Here is an 18,917-nt window from a genome sequence, read left to right on the forward strand (position 1 = left end):
GTGTGTGTCACGCAGCTCAGGGGTTTGTCAAGTTGCTTGTGGTATTAACTTTGTATTTCAGGATTCCTGCATTTAAAGTGTCAGATATTTTATGGCATTAATCTATCACCTTAGAGAATTGAATATTAAACTGGATTGAAATTCATGCTATTAGATGTAGTAATCCGAACTTCAGATTGTATGTTCTGAGAAGGGAAGGATAGTTTGTTAAATTGAAGCTAAATCAATGAAAATGTTTTTGCTAAGAATAGCTTGTATAACAAGCTATTAACAAGCCAACTATGTATTGTCTCATTAACAATGATGTTTTACTAACTCAGCAAAATAATGTGTGAAAAACCCTTGTTAAACTCAACCATGTACTTTATTATATTTCTGTTCCTCTTGCCCTTTCCTTTTGCTTTCCTCTGTTCTCCTTGATTCATTTCTAGCACCAAGTAGGGGTTACCCACACTGTCTGTTCCCTCATAAAGGAAGCTCAAGGGATGATGTTATGCAGAGACAAGGTCCAGTTGTCTTGGCCTTTGCTCCCAGTTTGAGCCAGTTTTTAAGGACTAAGTTGTTCTAAGGAACGTACGCTAGGTTGAAAACCAAAAGACGGGATGGGGGGGCTGTTTGCACAGGCTGAGTCAGAGAGAAGGGTGTGTGCATGTCATGAAGTTGGTTACATTGTTAGTTCCAGGAAATTACATGGAAAGCTCAGAGAATTTTATTTTTTTTTTTCTGTCTAACATGTTCACTATATCAAACATTATCAAATATTTCTGATGGGTGCTTATTCAGAATAACAAGATTCTGTTCTAACTTTCTGGTACATACTTCTCAATTTTATATAAAAATTGTATAGTAAATATGATAGCCTAATACGTTCTCAAAGTTTAAGCAATTTCAGCATTCCAGGTTGTAGTGCTAAGAGAGACAGTTGTTATTTAGATGTAGAGGTAATTTGCCAGCCTAAAAGTCCATGCTGTGGTGTTCTTAAACCTTGATAGTAAATATTTGAAACCATCTCTAAGGCATTGTTAACACCAGAGTTTTAAAAATATTGCTAACATTTAATTGAATAATAAAATTAAAATTTAATAGTATTAAAACATTGTTTCAGATTTTATCTATTTTATTTAACAATATTGTCAGTGATGGGTTTTGCCCACTTACAGCAAGTTCACTGGAACCTGTACTAGAAACACATCAGTGTGTCCATGGCTCACCTTCAGGGCATGTCCTGGCTTGGTATATGGTAGGATCCTAGAACAAAGCCATTTGGAGAGTTGTAGTTACCCTAAGAGGATTTTGTTGTTGTTAATTTTTTATATGTTTTAATTTTGTTTTAAATGTGAAATGCTGTTCTTCTTGTCACTAGTCCCTTTTAAAAAAAAAAATAATTATCCATGAAGTTTCAAATTCTTGTAAATTTGAACTGGTGTGATCACATTGTGTTTTGCAGGGCTAGCTGCTCAAATATGCCAGCTTATAATTTTGAAATATTTATTTATAAACTAGAAAACACCATAAGAAACTAAAGTTTCCTGTTATTTGAAGTAGTGTGTGAAATGGTGCTAAAGTGCTAAGTAATCGTAAGTATATTCTGTGGAACAATTGAGTTTGAAGGAGCAGGGAATTATTAGAGAAACGTAAAGTGTTGGCATCCTCTGTGGAAAACTGGCTCTGGGCAGAGCAGATGTGGTTGTCATATGTTATGAAGTTACTATGGATTTTGGGGAGGTGCCACTGTCTCGCCAGCATCCGCTCGCTCATCAGTGACATTCCAGCTGGGGAAGTGGAATGAAGAAATCAGCTGTTAGAGGTGTCTAAACCTGAAATACCTTCCCACAACTTTCCTGCTGAAGTTCCTTTCTCTCACCTTTGAAATGAAAGGTGTAGACTTCCAGGTGGATATCCCCTTGTGTTGGTTGGTGCTAGATGAAGCAGCACACAGAGCATTCTTCCCTTCACTGGTTGCAAGGAAAGGTGAAAAATTGAAAGCAGCACTCAGAAGAATTATTTAAAAAAAAAAAAAAAAAAAAAAAAGCTATGCTGAAAGGGAAGAAAAATGACACTGCTTGCTGATATTGCCTTCCCTGTCCTTCTGCTCCCTGTTGGTAGGATACAGCTCTTATTTTGTCCAAGGGTGTTTGAAGTAACTTAAGATTAGCTTTACTGTCTCTCTTCTCATCCTTGATGGTATTTTGGTCTTTCTCACTGTGAAATTTGGAAACGTGTTCCTGTAGATCCTCTGGGTTTTACTGTGATTTGTCTGCAGTACAAAGACGAAGCTGATGGTTACAGCTATCTGCCTTGGTTGAGTGCTGCTTCTTGTGCCATAGCTATAGGGGACCCAGAGGGGAGTTCCTACAAAGAGCATCAGTCTCAGTAAGCCACATGTGTATGTAATGGCAGAATATTTTGCGTTTGCTGTATAAATGTGACTTAAAAATCACAAACTGGTGTTATTTTAAAGGTGATTATCATCTAGTAAGTAGAGAGAGATACCGTGATGTGACTGAAAGCGTTCAATGTTTATTTTTAGGAATTTCAGTTATTTTAGGACTGTTTATTTTAGGAATTTCAATTAAGAAGTTGGATGAGACTTGTCAATATGACTTCTGATATACAAGACCTCTATATTTTGCAGTTATTGACAGGGTGGTTTACTGAGGCAGGTTATTCAGCTCTTCACTTTACTCTTTCTTGTTACAAGGAAGAAAGAAGGGTAACTGGAAAACTATGTGAGGAACAGAGGACTTACATAATTTTAATGTTTCTAAATGGAGCACTTAAAAGTACTAGTTGTCAAGGAAAATATATTTGTCAGTAGTCTGATCTTAATATATTTTTTAGTATTGTAATTATTAAAATATATTATTCTTGAGTCAAAGCTCGTTTCTTCTGGTTGTTTTTTAAGCCAACAGTAACAACTGCAACTGTTCTCCCATAAGCAGCATGTCCAGTATTATTTGCAAATACATCCTGGATAACTTCAGACGGTATAGTTTAAAAAATAAAAATAAATGAACTTTAAATTCTGAACAAGCTTCTGTGCTCCCTCCACCCCCAGATGTTTTGGTCTTTGAGAGTTCTTCATGCTTAAACTGACAGGGAGATGAAATTCTGTAGGTTTATGATGTCTGTCTGAATGTGTGTAGAAATGGTAAATAGGCCTTTTGGTTTTGTCAGGCTAGGTAAATGCATTTCCAAAGCTTACCATCACATGAAAGCAATGAAACAGTTGGGCTAAGAAAATGGTAGCCAATTTTCAAGCCACAGTTGGAAACTCTTAGGAGGAAAGGCTTGCCAGCCTTCTTCACCTTCTTCTACCATCTCCCCCTGTGTGCCTTACTTAATAAGGACTTTGTACAGAAACCAGTCTGAATGGAAAGGAAGCTTCTGGGTTGCACCAGAGCAGCCATTCTGGACAGAGCAACCCTTTTGCGCTCTGCCTGGAAAATACCAGCATGGGCAGATTCCAAGTGGGAAATGTCTCAAAGGGACAAATACTGCAAGCAGCAGTATTTTCTTCTATCTAATCTTGTAAAATTAGACCCACTCATGAGCAGAAACAGATTTCCATGGCTGTGTGTGGGTGTGGTTAAATACAGCCGATCTTTAGCTTGTGGTAGGTATAATGCTATGGTTGGTGACTTGAGGGCAGAGCGCTCATGAGTTTGTCGTGTCCTCTCACAAGGATGGCAACCATTTGACACAGTTGACTGCTGTATAAACAAATCATAGCACCTTTTAAGTATAGTGACATTTGTTGCATGTCTTCTCTATTAAATAGCTATGTTTTTTTAGCCTTTGCACATCAGACTATTTTTTCATGCTTCCAGCCAGTATATTATATTCACCTGTGTGCCTGTTTATATAAATGTATAATTTAAGGTCTTTGTTAAATTCTGAGTAAAACAATAGTATAAATGAAACTTTTTCAAGATATAAAGCGTGTGTGTATATATACATAGTGTGTGTATATACATGTATACACACACACACACATATATATATAATATATATATATATTATATATATATAGGTACCATTTATATATAAATAAATGGTACCTATAATAAATAAATATAGGTACCATTTAAAAGTACCCTTTTGTTATCTGTCCTGAGTTTAATTATCAGTCATTTCTGCATGCTCCAGGAATTACGGTATATGTTACAGAGGTTTGGATTTTTTTTCTTTTGAAAAAATAGAGTGAAATGGGTTCAATTCTACTTTATATAGTTTGAAATAAGTAGTTAACGTATTTTGAATGAAACATCTGTCATTCTGGGTTATGAACAAGTAAGGAAATGCCTCATCGTGTATTTAATTGTCTATGTATTTAGAGAGAGAAAGCAAACATGAATTTCATGGTTCTAATTCTTTTCAGGGTGAAATTGTATCTAATATAATTTCCATCTCCCCTGCCTACTGTGCTAGACCATTCCTTTAAGTAAATTGTCTGCTGCGTGCAGGACAGCGCTGACTTGCTGTACGTGCATTTACTTAAGGTGCATGTTTGTTCTTAGGTTCACCAAAAATCTGTCGCCTGACAAGATCAACCTGAGCACGTTAAAGGGGGAAGGCCAGCTGACCAATTTAGAGTTGGATCAAGAGGTACTTCAGAACATGCTGGATCTTCCAACATGGCTTGCTATAAACAAAGTCTTTTGCAATAAAGCATCCATTAGGGTGAGTGTTTTATTATGCTGGAGTGGCAATTAACCAGATCTTTTTTTCCCTTTCTGTCTCAGCAAACTTTTGAACAAGCTTGTATTAACAGAAAATTGGGGTGAATACTTGATAACAGCTTCATCTTTCTCTAAAATGTTACTAGCAATAATTTCTCACCTTTTTTTTCTCTTTGGATGGCATGAAATACATAAAGAAATGGTGAAAATAAGCAGTGATTTTTTTTTCTTTGTGTGGAATATATTCCTGCATGTTCAGAAATAGAAGTAGAGGTATAAGCTTATATTTGCCCATGATATAATTGGCATCCTTTAATGATTCACTATGTTCTTTTTTATGTTTTATTTTTTTCTATTTCACCCTCTTGTTTTTTTTACTGCTTTCCCTCTTGTTCCCTTCCAATCTCCAAAAATATCTTTTTGAGGGATTCTGTCTCTGTGGGAGATGTGAAAACGCTCTAAATCTAGCCAACTTCACTTTTTTAATCCGGTTGGCTGCAAAGAATTGAAGCAATGTATCTCCTCTCCTAGATTATCACATTTATTGCATTTAGAGTAAGAAAGAAGCTATGGGTTGTTTTGACAGAAGTTATCTGGTCAAACTTTAGCAGTTCCTCAGTCTCTTCTTTCTTTACTTAATACTTTAGTTCTTAATACCTTGTTACAGACAAGCAATTATTTATAGGCCAAGAGAGCAAATGTAGATTTTTATTTCCTTTTAAAGGTAAGAATGTGGAAGGCAGTGTTGACTTAGCAGATGTTTGACAACTCAGTATTAAAGAGACAGGTTCTGTTTTGCTCCTCTGTGTTTTCCTTCCAGAGCTCAGTAGGTTTTGAAGTTTATTTCTTAACACTTGAAAGAGATGTGTGCATAAGTTTCTTATACAGTACTTTCAGATAAACTTTGTAATGTGAAAGTAATGTTCTTTTGAGTCCAGGAGTTACAATTTGTATACCTAAACCACATCCTAAGCAAGTGCTTTATTTTGCTGTATCTCTAATATTTGCTTTGTCTTAGAGTAATGTTTTCCATTGCAGATACCATGGACAAAATTGAAAACGCATCCCATCTCTTTGGTGAGTCCTGAGAGCAACTCCTAAATATAAACTGTGTAGCAGAATTCCTCAAATATTTATACTGTTCTCTCAAATTGATTCTAGAAATAGTTGAAACATTAATGGACAGTTATGAAGTGTCCTCTGGGTAGCAGCAGATCAAGATACCATAATGTTTTTGTTAGTATACTGTTGTAATTATTTAATCTTTTTTTTTTTTTTTTTTTTTTTTTTTTCCTTTGGGCATTGTCATTATAATGTTTGGCTGTTAGCTGATTTCTGTCAAGATCCTCAGGCATTATGTTTTAACTCAAGTTCATCTGAAGGGTAGTTATTTGTCCAACTAGTACTTTTACAAGTTCCTACCTATCTGTTAGAGCTATCTTTTTTCTGAGGACTTTTCTGTTCTGTATCTGCAGTCTATCCAGTGATCCCAGTTATGGCAAGTTTGGTACAGACAACATTCACAAGATTTCTCTAACACCCTAGGATACAGCTTGGATATAAATAGGATGTAGAAGATGTATGAAGGACTCCAAACCAATTAGAATGAATGTTATTTCTTGCACTTTTTTTATTTTTCTCTTTAACGAATTTACTGAGAAATGTGGTAACTCCAGAAGTAATTTGCTTGATGGTGGTTAAACTTTCTTAATTGGGCTTGCCTAGGAATGAACAGGCCTTTTAACTGTTGTGTTTCCCAGACACACAGTGACTTTTTGAATCTGCTTCTAATTCCTTACCTCTGAATCAGACTTGGAAAAAAAGATGTTGTTTTAAATACTTGATGGATTTGCTGGTGACCTAGTTGTAATGTACTAATGCCTGTGCCGCTTTTCCCTGACACACAAAGATTAAAGGATGGTAATGCTGAAGTGGGATGGTTCAACCCCTTGGCTGTAAGATGCAACTGCCAAATTAGGAAAGCAGTTTAAGCCATGGTATTCTTAAGGATTACGTACTTTGACCTACAGTAACAAGGCCTGTTTGCTTTGCTTGCTGTGAACTTACTTTAGTAATCTTTGAGGTTAAGGTGATTTTCAAAGTCAACTTTGTTATATAAAATTTTTCTTGAACAAATGTGTTAAATGAAAACTGACATCAAAAGATAACTGTTCAGTGATAGACTGTACAACAGTCTTTCTGACTTCTCAAGGAAGACAAATGTAAAGGCCTAAGTATCCAACTTCAGCTCTTTATTACATCTGAATTTCCACTATTTTGGTTGGGATATCTTTATCACTGAAACTTTGATTACATTTTAATTAACATTCCCTAGTTGGCATCCTTTTTTTGCATAGAATAGGAAGTAGCTAGAACCCAGTTGTCTAGCCAAAAGTACTTTCTTGGAACTGAGTCATCCTTTGTAAAACTCCATCTGTTAACATACTGGCAAATATTAAATTTCCTTTGCTCATCACCAATATCTCCTCCTGTTTCTGTGCGATGAGCACTAAAATTTTGAAGATTGCTTTGTAGACCTGTGGATGCTATGGAGCAGTTTTTCCTCTATCAAAGTACAAACAGATTCCAGTGAGGAAACAACAGACGGATGTCTATATCCAGGTCTTCGTAATTAAGTCTTATTTATATTACAAAGAATTCTGTATTCAGTACCCTGCTATTCTTTGCATGAATTGTGTAGGTGTAGCAAAGGAGAATGTTACAGCGGTCTTAATTTAACCTCACAAGAACGGTCAAACATCCCAAAATGGTAGGATAACTAGAATAAACCTTTGCTTCCCCTGTCCCTCCCCAGACTAAGGGATTAGATTTTTTTTTTTTTTTTTTCTCCCCGATGTTTTGCAAAGCAAGTCATTAACTGAGACAGCAGTATTCACAGTATGTTGAAGTATAAGAAAATATGGAGTAGGAAGTTAATGGATTTCTAGGTAGCAGCCAGGGATCATGGATAAGATCATGATCTTCTCACTTTACGGACAAGAGTAGGATAGTTTGTGGATCAAGTGAATTGTGGTGATTGGTGTGGTAATAAAGTGCAGTAGGTAGGGCAGGTTGACCTGTGAAAAAATGTAATTTGAGGGCAAAGATTTTTGGTGTGTTTTGTCTCACTGGAGAAGGGAGCAAATGGAGGAATTCAGAGGAGGTGGTATAAACTCAGAGCTAGACAGGGACATAATATTAGCTGTTGAGTTTCTAATGAGCATGAAATGGCACAAGAGTGCAGAACTATAAGCCTTAAATCAAGAGCCTTCCCAGTTTATAACAAAATTTAGGTCACAAACATTGCACTGTGAATAAGCTAGGAGATTAATGGATTTATTCAGTTGCCAGAAATAAAGTTTTGCTTTTGGTATATTCACATCTTATTCTTCATCCCTGTTATTATGCATTATGTGTAATTTGTGTTATAGTTCTGCTATTTAAATAAAGCCTTCAATTAAAATAGGATTTGGGTCTCATCCCCTTAATTCCCAGCTTCTTTTTTAAGGATCCCACTTCAAGTACCAAAAATACAATAACAGCATACAATTATACTAGAATATGCTGTGTTGCAAGTTATACTAGAATGTATCTTTCTATAAAATACTTCCGCTAGATTAGCCAAGAGTCATATAATGAATTTTTATGTACAGATTCTGTTTTAAAGACGCGGTACTAAACTTCCACTACTATTATGAATTTTAGTGGACTAGGTTCAAATATTTTCCATTAACGTTTTTTGAAGTGTGTTAAATATTTCCTTGAAAGAACAACCATGTAGGAAGAAAACCCAAATGAGTACGCATTAAATCAAAATGCTTTTTTTAAATGCCCTTTTCAAAATGCTGTTTTTCAAAGTAAATATGATGGGTAAATAATGACATAGAATCAGGAATTCTACAAGCAAATATTTAACTGGGGCAGCATGTTAGAATTCTCAAAATGTGAAAACCTTTATAAACAAATTTAAGAAATAAAAGTAATTTTGGTACTTCACAAAAGTTTGTGGGAAAATGCTGTGGTCTAGAGTGTCTTTATGTATATTTAGAAAAACATTTTCAGTGATTTCTTTTTCTTCTTCATATATCAGCCTTTTACTTTGTTACCTCTTATGTCTCCAACTTTTTTTTTCTTTTGTTTTTCAAGTCCTTGGATAAAGTTGTAATGGAAATGAGCACATGTGAAGAGCCACGAGCCCCTAACGGACCCTCTCCTATAGCAACTGCATCAGGACAGAGGTCAGCAATGATCCTTACTTGTACTTGATCTAAAAAAAAGTTTAATTTCTCTTTTTGAATTAGTATAGAACACTTAGATCCACTGTGTATTTCTTGTAGTATATAGTGTTGCAGCTCTAAAATATTATTACTTATGGATGGAGTTATGTATGTATACTGATAGAACTACTTAGTTTCAAACCTATGTCTGGAGAAAACCAACTAAACTGTATATGGAACTTGCTAGAAATGTTTCATTTAAGTATAACTACTCCATCAAAAATATACTCATTTGATTTGTCTTTAATTTTCAAAATTTTAAATACCTTGCCTTTCAACTTAGTTGGAAAACATACATAATGGTGTGTGAGTATGTGTTTTGTCTACTGAATGTTACTAACATTTGTTAGTGTGGTATTTCAATGTTCTAGTTTCTTTATCTTATAATTCAAATCTTATTGAAAGATTTCATGCTTGCTATTATAGCTTAAATGTCTGGTAATGTGGGAAGATGACATCGTTACAGAAGTATTTTTTCCCCAGTCTTTTTCTTTTCATGGACCCAAAATGTTTTTCTGTGGGCATAGGGACCCATATATAGAGAAATGAATTCTATGATACAATTCGTTTTCTTACTTAACTTATGTATAATACTTAGAAGTAGTCCATGGGTCTGTCTCCTTGTACAGAGTACAGCTTGAAAATCATTGCCATAGAGATTCTGTGTAGGATGAAAGTTATAAAAAGGCAAAGGAATGACGAACCACATAAACTGTACTTTTAAAACAAGCAGAAAAAAACCCAAAGCCAAATAAATTTAGATGCTAAAAGAATATATGAAACAGTGTTTTCCATTCACTAATCTAGAACATTCAGAGTGGTTAAGATTTTTACTAAAAATTTAATTGCAACTGCTTTATTTCAGTACTGGAATACATGTTGATTTGGTCCCTAAATTTGACTATTTAGGATGCCTTTCTTTTGTAGCATGAAACAAAGCAAACTGTTTATACTATTTTACATATAAAAAGGTAGTTGTCTTAATGGGCAGTATAACTTAGCTCATAGGGATAAATACCAGCCAGATTGGAACTGTTGGATAGTTCAACACTAATTACTCTTGTATACATGAAGAAGAGTAATATATCTACATAACAGCGTAGCTTGTTTTAATACAAACACAGCAATTTTTATCTATTTTTATAAGTATACCAATTTATGCATATTTTACTATGTAAAGTTGTGTTAATTGTTATAGTTCATGGAGTCTGATCATTGTCCAAAATATGTTCTTTGTTCATAGAATGATTGTTTTGAGATTAGGATCAGAGGGTAGAGAATAAATTAGTGTAAATTGGGTCAAATATTTAACAAAAAACTGTAACTGATAAAGAATACATTAGGAACTTATGGTCTGTGTTATGTTGTATTTCAATTTTTTAAGAAATATAATTTGTGACATTTCCTTTGGCTTGTAATTAATACATTGGCATTTCACCTTCTAGTGAATATGGCTTTGCTGAAAAAGTGGTAGAAGGAATTTCGGTTTCTGTGAACTCCATTGTAATAAGGATTGGTGCAAAAGCCTTTAATGCTTCATTTGAACTTTCCCAGCTAAGAATATATAGTGTAAATGCAAATTGGGAACATGCTGACCTGAGATTTACCAGGATACAAGAAGGGCAACGTGGAGAGGTGAGTATTATCTTTTGCTAACTTTGTTATATTATTTTTGTGGTCGAAGAGGAGGTAGTTGAAATGCACACTAGGAAACATGCTGTTACCAGGAATGGAGAAACTGTGCTCAGTAGTTTCAGCTGTTCCCTAAGAACCCAAGGAGATAAAAATGGTAGGTGTGAGTCAGATCAAAGGTCATGTCTGTAGCAGTGCCCAAAGTGGATGTTCAAAGAAGACTGAATACAAGGTCAAGCATATGTAGCCACTGTTACATTCTCCAAGACTCTGACCATTTTAAAATGCAAACTACAGCAGATGTGAAGAATACAGGAAGAAAAAGTCAATATTAACTAATTGGTGTTTTTTTCACTTTTAAAGCTTTAGCTGGTCATTTATTTGCTTGTGAGAGCTATCCTAATAAAGATTTTTTTTCTTCGAACAATTTTAACTGAGTTCTAGTAAAGGTTCTATGCAAGAGTTGAGCATTTTTCTGGGGATAATTAAATCATACATATTAAAAAAAGTAATAGCAGTAAAGTACATACTTTGCTACTCTCTGGGAAAAGTAACGTGCAACTGCTGCATAGGCGTACATCGTTCTTTTGCTTTCTCCCATGTAACTGAAGTAAAATGTATACTAAATGCCAAGCTGATGCTGTATTTTCTATTGAGAACTACTTTTGACACGCAGCAGACCTTGAATATATAGGTTTTTTTTTTTTTTTTAAAAAAAAAAAAAAAAAAAGGTGAAACTTAGAGCTAATGATTACTGAGCACACAGAGTTTATTCAGAGATAAGGAGACTGATAGTTGCTTTTTACATCGAGAAAGAAACCCCCAGAGAACATTATAGTTAAAAACACCTCAAAAGCATTTTTTCTGACAGTCTGCATCATGTCCCTCCTGCAGTTTATCTGTGTGTTAATGAAGTCTAAATTGGAAGAATTCAAGTTTGAATAGATGGAATTTTGTATTGCTATATTTTTTGATGATATGCTTTTTAAGAAGAATTTGATTTGGAATAGTCTTCCCCTATAGTGCTTTCCTTGAGGAGCGTTTCATTTAGTTCAATGAGTTCTGGAAACACAAACTTGTAGGAACTGTAGCAAGTGATTTGTTAGCGGTAAATTGCAATAAAATAAATGGTGAGAGAACAAAACTGACACTGTACTATAAAGATAATCTATGCTAAAAACATTTTAAGGAAGTGCTTCTAGATCATATTGTACCTACGTGTAGCATAATGAGGAATCTCCTTAGAATTTTTAGATTTTTATTTACACTGCTTCTGGAGGTAGATATTTTCCTTTTCTGCAAACAGTATTTTTCAGGCTGCTTTTCACTATGCCTTTCCATCTTTTCTACTTCATTGTGTGTACCTCCTCAGACAAACTGGGTATGTTTTACTTAAGTCTCTGCTTATATTTGCAGGACATAGGCTGTACAGTTTTCTGAATGACAAGAGAATGGCAACGGCAAAATAAGACACGTGCCTAACAAACTCTTCCCCCTTCCTCTTCTCCTTGGTGGATCTTTTTTCTTCAAAGAGTAATGTAGGATTGAGTTTTAGGGAAACTAGAATTAACTTTTTTTCCTCTTGATGCCCAGTTCATTTGATGATTTTCCATGTTGCTACTGGATAATCACTCATTTCCCTATATTTGACTTTCTATATCCAGCTCTACTTGATGTTCTTGTGTTATTTTTACATTTGCCTACTGTCTTCTAGAAATCTATCTCCTGGTTTGAAAGTTTGTGTAGACTGTGTGGCTTAAAATACACTTAATGTTTAACTTCCTTTAATTGAAACAAAAAACTAAAACCCCCTACTTTTTTGTAGCTTTGCTTCCTTCCTGACTCTGTTCCTACATACTAGAATTTAGTGTTTTGAGACCACACTAGACAATCTTTTTTGCCCTCTACCAAAAGCAACCTAGAAACCATGAAATAATTTTATGCCTTCATTGCCTTCATTTTTTTTTTGTGTGTGTGAATATTTTAAATGCTGGTTCTTCCCTCTGCCGGCTTTGAACTCACTCGACATTTCTGTGACATTTTGGAGGTAAAGAGCGGGATCAGGGCTTCAATTCTTGACACCTCTAAGTGGAATAAATGAGTAAAATGTACTTGTTCATATAGCTCTGCATGAAGGACATGTGTGTGTGTGTATAGATATATGCGTACACCCACATGTGCTTCTGCACATACTTTGTTGGAAGTAAACTGTTGTATTTCATGAAGGTGTTTTTCTCTTTTTCTCTGTTTAAAGGTTTTGACTTTTAAAGAAATCAACTGGCAGATGATCAGAATAGAAGCGGATGCAATCCAGAGTTCTAAGCATGAAATCATGAGTGCTCCAGTTCGACTGATTACAAACCAATCAAAAATTAGGGTCACACTTAAAAGAAGGGTAAACTTGAAAACTTTGAAATCTTCTATTATTTTATGAATTCATAATTAACTTGCGCTCTCTATGAATATATGCACATAGTAAAGATTTTTAATTTAATCTAATTTAATTTTTTGTAGCATGTAATCAGTAAGACTGAAAAAGTGGTCAGAATTTAAATAACTGCAGGCAGAATTTAAAGATGAAGAAATTCCACAGGTCCTGCTAATTAAATTATTTGACCTCCAGAGCTTTATTTATGATGTTGTGTCTTGTGCAATCTCTCCAGATTCAGATGATACTTATATCACTTATGGTTACATAAACAGTTCAGAATTCAATGTGTGCTACGCACATACTGGCTGTTCTTGGCTTGGACTGGCGCACGCTTCGTTGGGTTAGAAACTGGCTGGATAGCCGGGCCCAAAGAGTCGTGGTGAATGGAGCCAAGTCCAGTTGGAGGCCAGTCACTAGTGGCGTCCCCCAGGGCTCGGTGCTGGGGCCGGTCCTCTTTAATATCTTCATCGATGATCTGGACGAGGGCATCGAGTGCACCCTCAGTAAGTTCGCAGATGACACCAAGTTAGGTGCGTGTGTCGATCTGCTTGAGGGTAGGAAAGCTCTGCAGGAGGATCTGGATAGGCTGCACCGATGGGCTGAGGTCAACTGCATGAAGTTTAACAAGGCCAAGTGCCGGGTCCTGCACCTGGGGCGCAATAACCCCAAGCAGAGCTACAGGCTGGGAGAGGAATGGTTGGAAAGCTGCCAGGCAGAGAAGGACCTGGGAGTGATGGTTGATAGTCGGCTGAATATGAGCCAGCAGTGTGCTCAGGTGGCCAAGAAGGCCAACGGCATCCTGGCTTGTATTAGGAACAGTGTGACCAGCAGGGCTAGGGAGGTGATCGTCCCCCTGTACTCAGCTCTGGTGAGGCCGCACCTCGAGTACTGTGTTCAGTTTTGGGCCCCTCGCTACAAGAAGGACATCGAGGTGCTTGAGCGGGTGCAGAGAAGGGCGACGAAGCTGGTGAGGGGCCTGGAGAACAAGTCCTACGAGGAGCGGCTGAGGGAGCTGGGCTTGTTCAGCCTGGAGAAGAGGAGGCTCAGGGGCGACCTTATCGCTCTTTTTAGGTACCTCAAGGGAGGCTGTAGCGAGGTGGGGGTTGGCCTGTTCTCCCATGTGCCTGGTGACAGGACGAGGGGGAATGGGTTTAAGTTGAGCCAGGGGAGTTTTAGGCTAGATGTTAGGAAGAACTTCTTCACTGAAAGGGTTGTGAGGCATTGGAACAGGCTGCCCAGGGAAGTGGTGGAGTCACCATCCTTGGAAGTCTTCAAAAGACGTTTAGATGTAGAGCTTAGGGATATGGTTTAGTGGAGGGCTGTTAGCGTTAGGTTGGAGGTTGGACTCGATGACCTTGAGGTCTCTTCCAACCTAGAAAATTCTGTGATTCTGTGATAAAAAGTTAGGCACAAATAAATATGCTATGATATATCATAGGCACTTTTTAGTTAGTAAGAGAAATAAGAATATCTTTCATTTAAAATTTTATTCAATATGGGAGAAACTTCCTTTTAAAGAAGTGTGGGGTTCTATTCAGTCTTTTTCATTAATTTGATATAAGAAACCTGCCTTTTTATTCTATATTTTTATTCTATAGCTAAAGGATTGTAACGTGGTGGCATCAAAACTGGTTCTGATTCTGGATGACTTGCTGTGGGTTTTGACTGATTCCCAGTTGAAAGCCATGGTGCAGTATGCCAAATCTCTTAGTGAAGCCATAGAGAAATCAACAGAGCAGAGAAAAAGCTTGGCTTCTGAAACAGCTCAGGTATGGTAACTGTTTGTCTCACTTTATGAGTATTAAGTTTTTAAAAATACAGTGTGTTTAGTTGCATTAATTGATTTTTTTGAGGATGCAAGTTACTCATTTTCATTCAACTGTCTATCTTGAATTAATCCTGAATGATCACAGCAGTATAAAAGACTTCATTTTACAAAACTCTGTGTATTAATGTCAATTACAGGAAAGAAAAAAATGTTTCTTTATTCATGTACAGAATATTTTGACTTCTGTGTTTACTTAAAAATTGATTACATTACTTAGTAAATCTGGTCTTAAAATAGTTTCTGATGAAGAATTATAAATAAATAAAATTAAGAGACACTAAAGTAACCTTAATGCATGAATAGATACACTTACTATAATGGTTTAAAGTGCTGGTCCAGTCTGTTTTCGTGTTCCTGAAATACTAGGCTTTAATCAGAGCTTTACTTAATGCAGCTCTCTTGTTGGAATACATGGTGAAAAAATAATTCTGCTTTTAACATGTCTGCTGGCATAGATGTTATGTTTATGCTGTATGTAAAGTAGTCTTACATAAACATTTGTCATCTTTCAGCACATATAGCATGTTGGACCAACTGGTCTTTCTAGTGAGTGTTGTGGGGAGGATCTCTTTTTGTCTGTGAAGCAGCAGCACAAATACCCTGATAAAAGATGGGACTGTAAACCACAATTTATTACTAGGACTGATTGAATAAATTCACTTGTGTAGAATCTCATACAATAAAGCTATTGTACTGTAATGCGGACTTCAGTTCTTGTGGTGGTCCTGATGATTTGCAATGATCAGATATAGCAATCAAATGGCTAGCTGTCACTGAGTAGGGAGGTTCTGATTCTTCAATTCCCTGTACTCGCATCTTGCCAGTTCCCTGATCCTGGCGCTGGCTTCTGTTTGAGCCTATAGTGATACAGTTTGTGGAGCTAAACTAGCAGAAATGATCCCAGCAAAAAGTATTTTTCTGCTAGTCTGGCTTGCAACAAAAATTAGAGAAATACCAGTGCTGCAAGGGCAGGGTATAAAGATGTGGGGAAAGGGAAAAACAGGGTGTGAAGTGACACTGTCTCTTTGTGTCACCTAGCCATTAGATCAACTTAGCTGTATTCTAAAATAACACTCTTAAATCTCATTCATGATCCAAAGTGAACATAATGTATATGATGCATATTTTTCCTTATTTGAAAGGCCTATTTATAGTAAGTGAAGAGTTGTGGTGCTTTTATGCTTGAAGGGAAGGATAAATTTCTACCAATTGATGTGACTAAATATTTTCAGAGCTCTGCTCCTGCACCCAGCTCTCAGCAGGTGAAAGCGCACCAGACTACAGCAGCACCTGATCAAAATGATGCGATAGTGAAATTGTTCAATGATTTCGATGTTAAGGAAACTTCTCATCACTTAGTAATTTCCCATTTGGACCTACATATATGTGATGATATCCACTCTAAAGAAAAAGGTAACTGTTCAGGTTTTGCTTTTTTTTTTTTTTTTTTTTTTAGTAACATGCATATAAACTATAATTGTCTTTACTGGATTCTTCAAAATGTCTTCTAATGTTAATCAACAGCTTTTATTTTAGAGGAATTGTCTTCCCGTGTCTCTAGACACCAATAAAATTGGCTAGATGCCTCTAGCAGGAGAATATTACATTGCTAAATGCAATTATTTTAAAATAAATGTAACAAAAACTGCTAATAGTACTAGAATCTTCTGATTCTGTCCAGACTGATGGTTTCTGCTGATTTTTCCTTTATATTGCTAGCTAGCTAACTGCATTATCAGCACTGCAGTGGCAATAGTACTGTTGCTTGAAAGGGTCACTGTGTAATCTGTTTGTGTAAATATTCCTTATAAAATAGATAGTTTACACTAATAAACAAGCAATCTTCTCTATGTTACTAATTTAGATAATTTAGGATGTTCTGCAGAAAATTGGAGGAACAAAACAACTGTTCTGAGGCCTTATAGTGTATGTCTGTAGTACTTGTACTATTTTAATCCAAGGCTACTGCAGTGTACCATGTTTATAATTGGAGGAAAAAAGACAAATGACCCATTTCATGCCTTTTAAAGTGGTCAGAAGAGAATGAGAAATCAGTGTATATTCAAGGAGCTGGCTAGTCACTGAAAAATGTGCAGAGGGATACAAGGTCTGCCGTAAAAGAGAGTGAAAAGCAGACTTGGTGAATGTATTTCCCTCACTGGGAAAGATACTTGTACAGCAGCAGAGCATACAGCTCACTGGCTAGAGATGATAAATTACATGCAAGGAAATGTCTACTGAAGTTGAGATTTATTGTTCTCAGAAAGATCTCTTTTTTTTTTTTTTTCAATCCTTTTTCTTTCCTTTTTTTTTTTTCATGAAGTTTAAAATTTAGTGGAGAATCAGGACAGAGAGATTCTCAGAATCCCTCTTTACTGCAGGAATATTTGTCAGATGAGAAAGCAGATTATATTTACAGTATTCTTGTACATCTGTCTTTGATCATAATCTTCAGTATGAAAAGTTTTGTTTCAGAAAAACTGCAGGATTATGCATACAAAGAGTTAGTTACCTTTATTTTTCAGTAACATTTAAAACAATATGCAGTTTGTTAGTAGTGACTGAGGACCGAACATGGATTTTTTTCTACAAGCTGATCTTTAGAACGCAGTGAAGACGACCTGAATGAAAATTTTGAGGGAAGTTGTTGAGATTGTAGGGGGGGAGAGAGATAGTAGAGGGGGAAGAAAGAATAGCTGTTAGGTGTTTCAGGGAACATTAGAACGACCATTCTAAATCCAAGATCTGCAGAGCTGAGCATTGCTTTATTTTACAGATTCAAATAGGCGTGTCACAGGAGGGGCCATGCAGCTTTCTTTCAGCTATTTAACAGTGGACTATTATCCATTTCACAAAGCAGGTATGAAAATGAGCATTTTTTTTGAACTACCTGTAAATGGAACTGCATAGCTAAAATTAAAAAATAAAAATGTGTATATGGCTTGAATAATAATAGTTTTACAAACACTTGAAATACACACTTTCAGTATGCAAAATGAAACAACAAAACCAATCTGGAACCAATCACAATTAAATTTGTGTAAATGAACTATTCTAGGCCAAACAGTTTTCCTGTTCACTGTTTCGTTTGGCCAGCAAAATGGTGTTTGCACTTTCCTGACGTGAAAAAAAATGTGTTTTGACAGGAGAAAGCAGATTGAGAATTCACTAGTTGGATACCTACAGGAGTCAGATGCAGCCTTCTAATATGGCAGATTTCTTTCCATATAGAAGTCTTATCATTTTATGGGCATTTACAAACTGCTTTTTTTTTTTTTTTTTTTCATAAATAAGAGCGCTAGTGTGTAGGGAGTCAGTTGGGCAGCATTTTATTATATTTTTGGGGAATTTTTATGAAACATCTGGTAGCAGTTCCCAACCAAGAATTTCTTACAAAGCATTCCTGGTAAATCTGTTCTTCAGAAGTCTCAAAATAAAATTCCAGCAGCAATTATCCAATTATCAAAAAAAAAAAAAAAAAAAAAAAGGAGACAAAAGAGGTTTGCTGTTGATTTTGTGATCAAATGCAATCTATTTCAGTGTGAGGGGGACTTCTGCTTGGGTGATTGGGTGCATTGTGCTTTTGTTTTGCTTTTTACAAACACAAACCAGTCTCTTTGGAGTGATACCCATGTGCATTAAAGACAGGAATTAGCAGTAGTTTGCTGCAGGTCATTCTTGTCACTCGTGGGTGCAGATGGAATCATTTAATGCCAGTCTACTGCATTTTAAGTAGCAAGTATAGTTATAGCACCTTATAAAAAATTTATAGTAATTTAGCGTGGGTTAGACAAGCAGCATATTCATTTCTGTAGATTGGCCCAGTATCAGTTGAACTGTGTAATGCTAGTTTTTTTTCCTGTGAAAGTGGGAACTCAAGTCACAGGTGTTTAACATGCCTGTCTTGTCACTCAGCTGTTCATGTGCTGTTTTTCATTGCTGCTTCCTACAACGTCTAGGGGAACATCTGGTCTCACTATTTACGCTTTCTGTGAGGTCTTCTCTTGAAAGAAGGAAGACATGGAGGAAGTAGACTAATAATTAGATTTTTGTTTTCTTTTGGAAGA

The 18,917-nt window shown here is 36.0% G+C and overlaps 1 protein-coding gene across 2 annotated transcripts in view; it reads left to right on the plus strand.

Annotated features, from left to right (window-relative positions):
* UHRF1BP1L (UHRF1 binding protein 1 like) overlaps positions 1-18,917 on the plus strand; it is a 56,957-nt gene that overhangs the window by 12,495 nt on the left and 25,545 nt on the right. For both annotated transcript variants that reach the window (XM_032183238.1, XM_032183248.1), the window contains 8 exons: positions 4,521-4,683; positions 5,721-5,759; positions 8,829-8,920; positions 10,405-10,594; positions 12,846-12,986; positions 14,621-14,791; positions 16,083-16,263; positions 17,627-17,710. In XM_032183238.1, coding sequence (XP_032039129.1) covers positions 4,521-4,683; positions 5,721-5,759; positions 8,829-8,920; positions 10,405-10,594; positions 12,846-12,986; positions 14,621-14,791; positions 16,083-16,263; positions 17,627-17,710 — 1,061 coding nt within the window. The remainder of the gene's footprint in view (positions 1-4,520; positions 4,684-5,720; positions 5,760-8,828; positions 8,921-10,404; positions 10,595-12,845; positions 12,987-14,620; positions 14,792-16,082; positions 16,264-17,626; positions 17,711-18,917) is intronic.

Source organism: Aythya fuligula, chromosome 1 (assembly GCF_009819795.1).
Source record: "Aythya fuligula isolate bAytFul2 chromosome 1, bAytFul2.pri, whole genome shotgun sequence".
NCBI lineage: Eukaryota > Metazoa > Chordata > Aves > Anseriformes > Anatidae > Aythya > Aythya fuligula.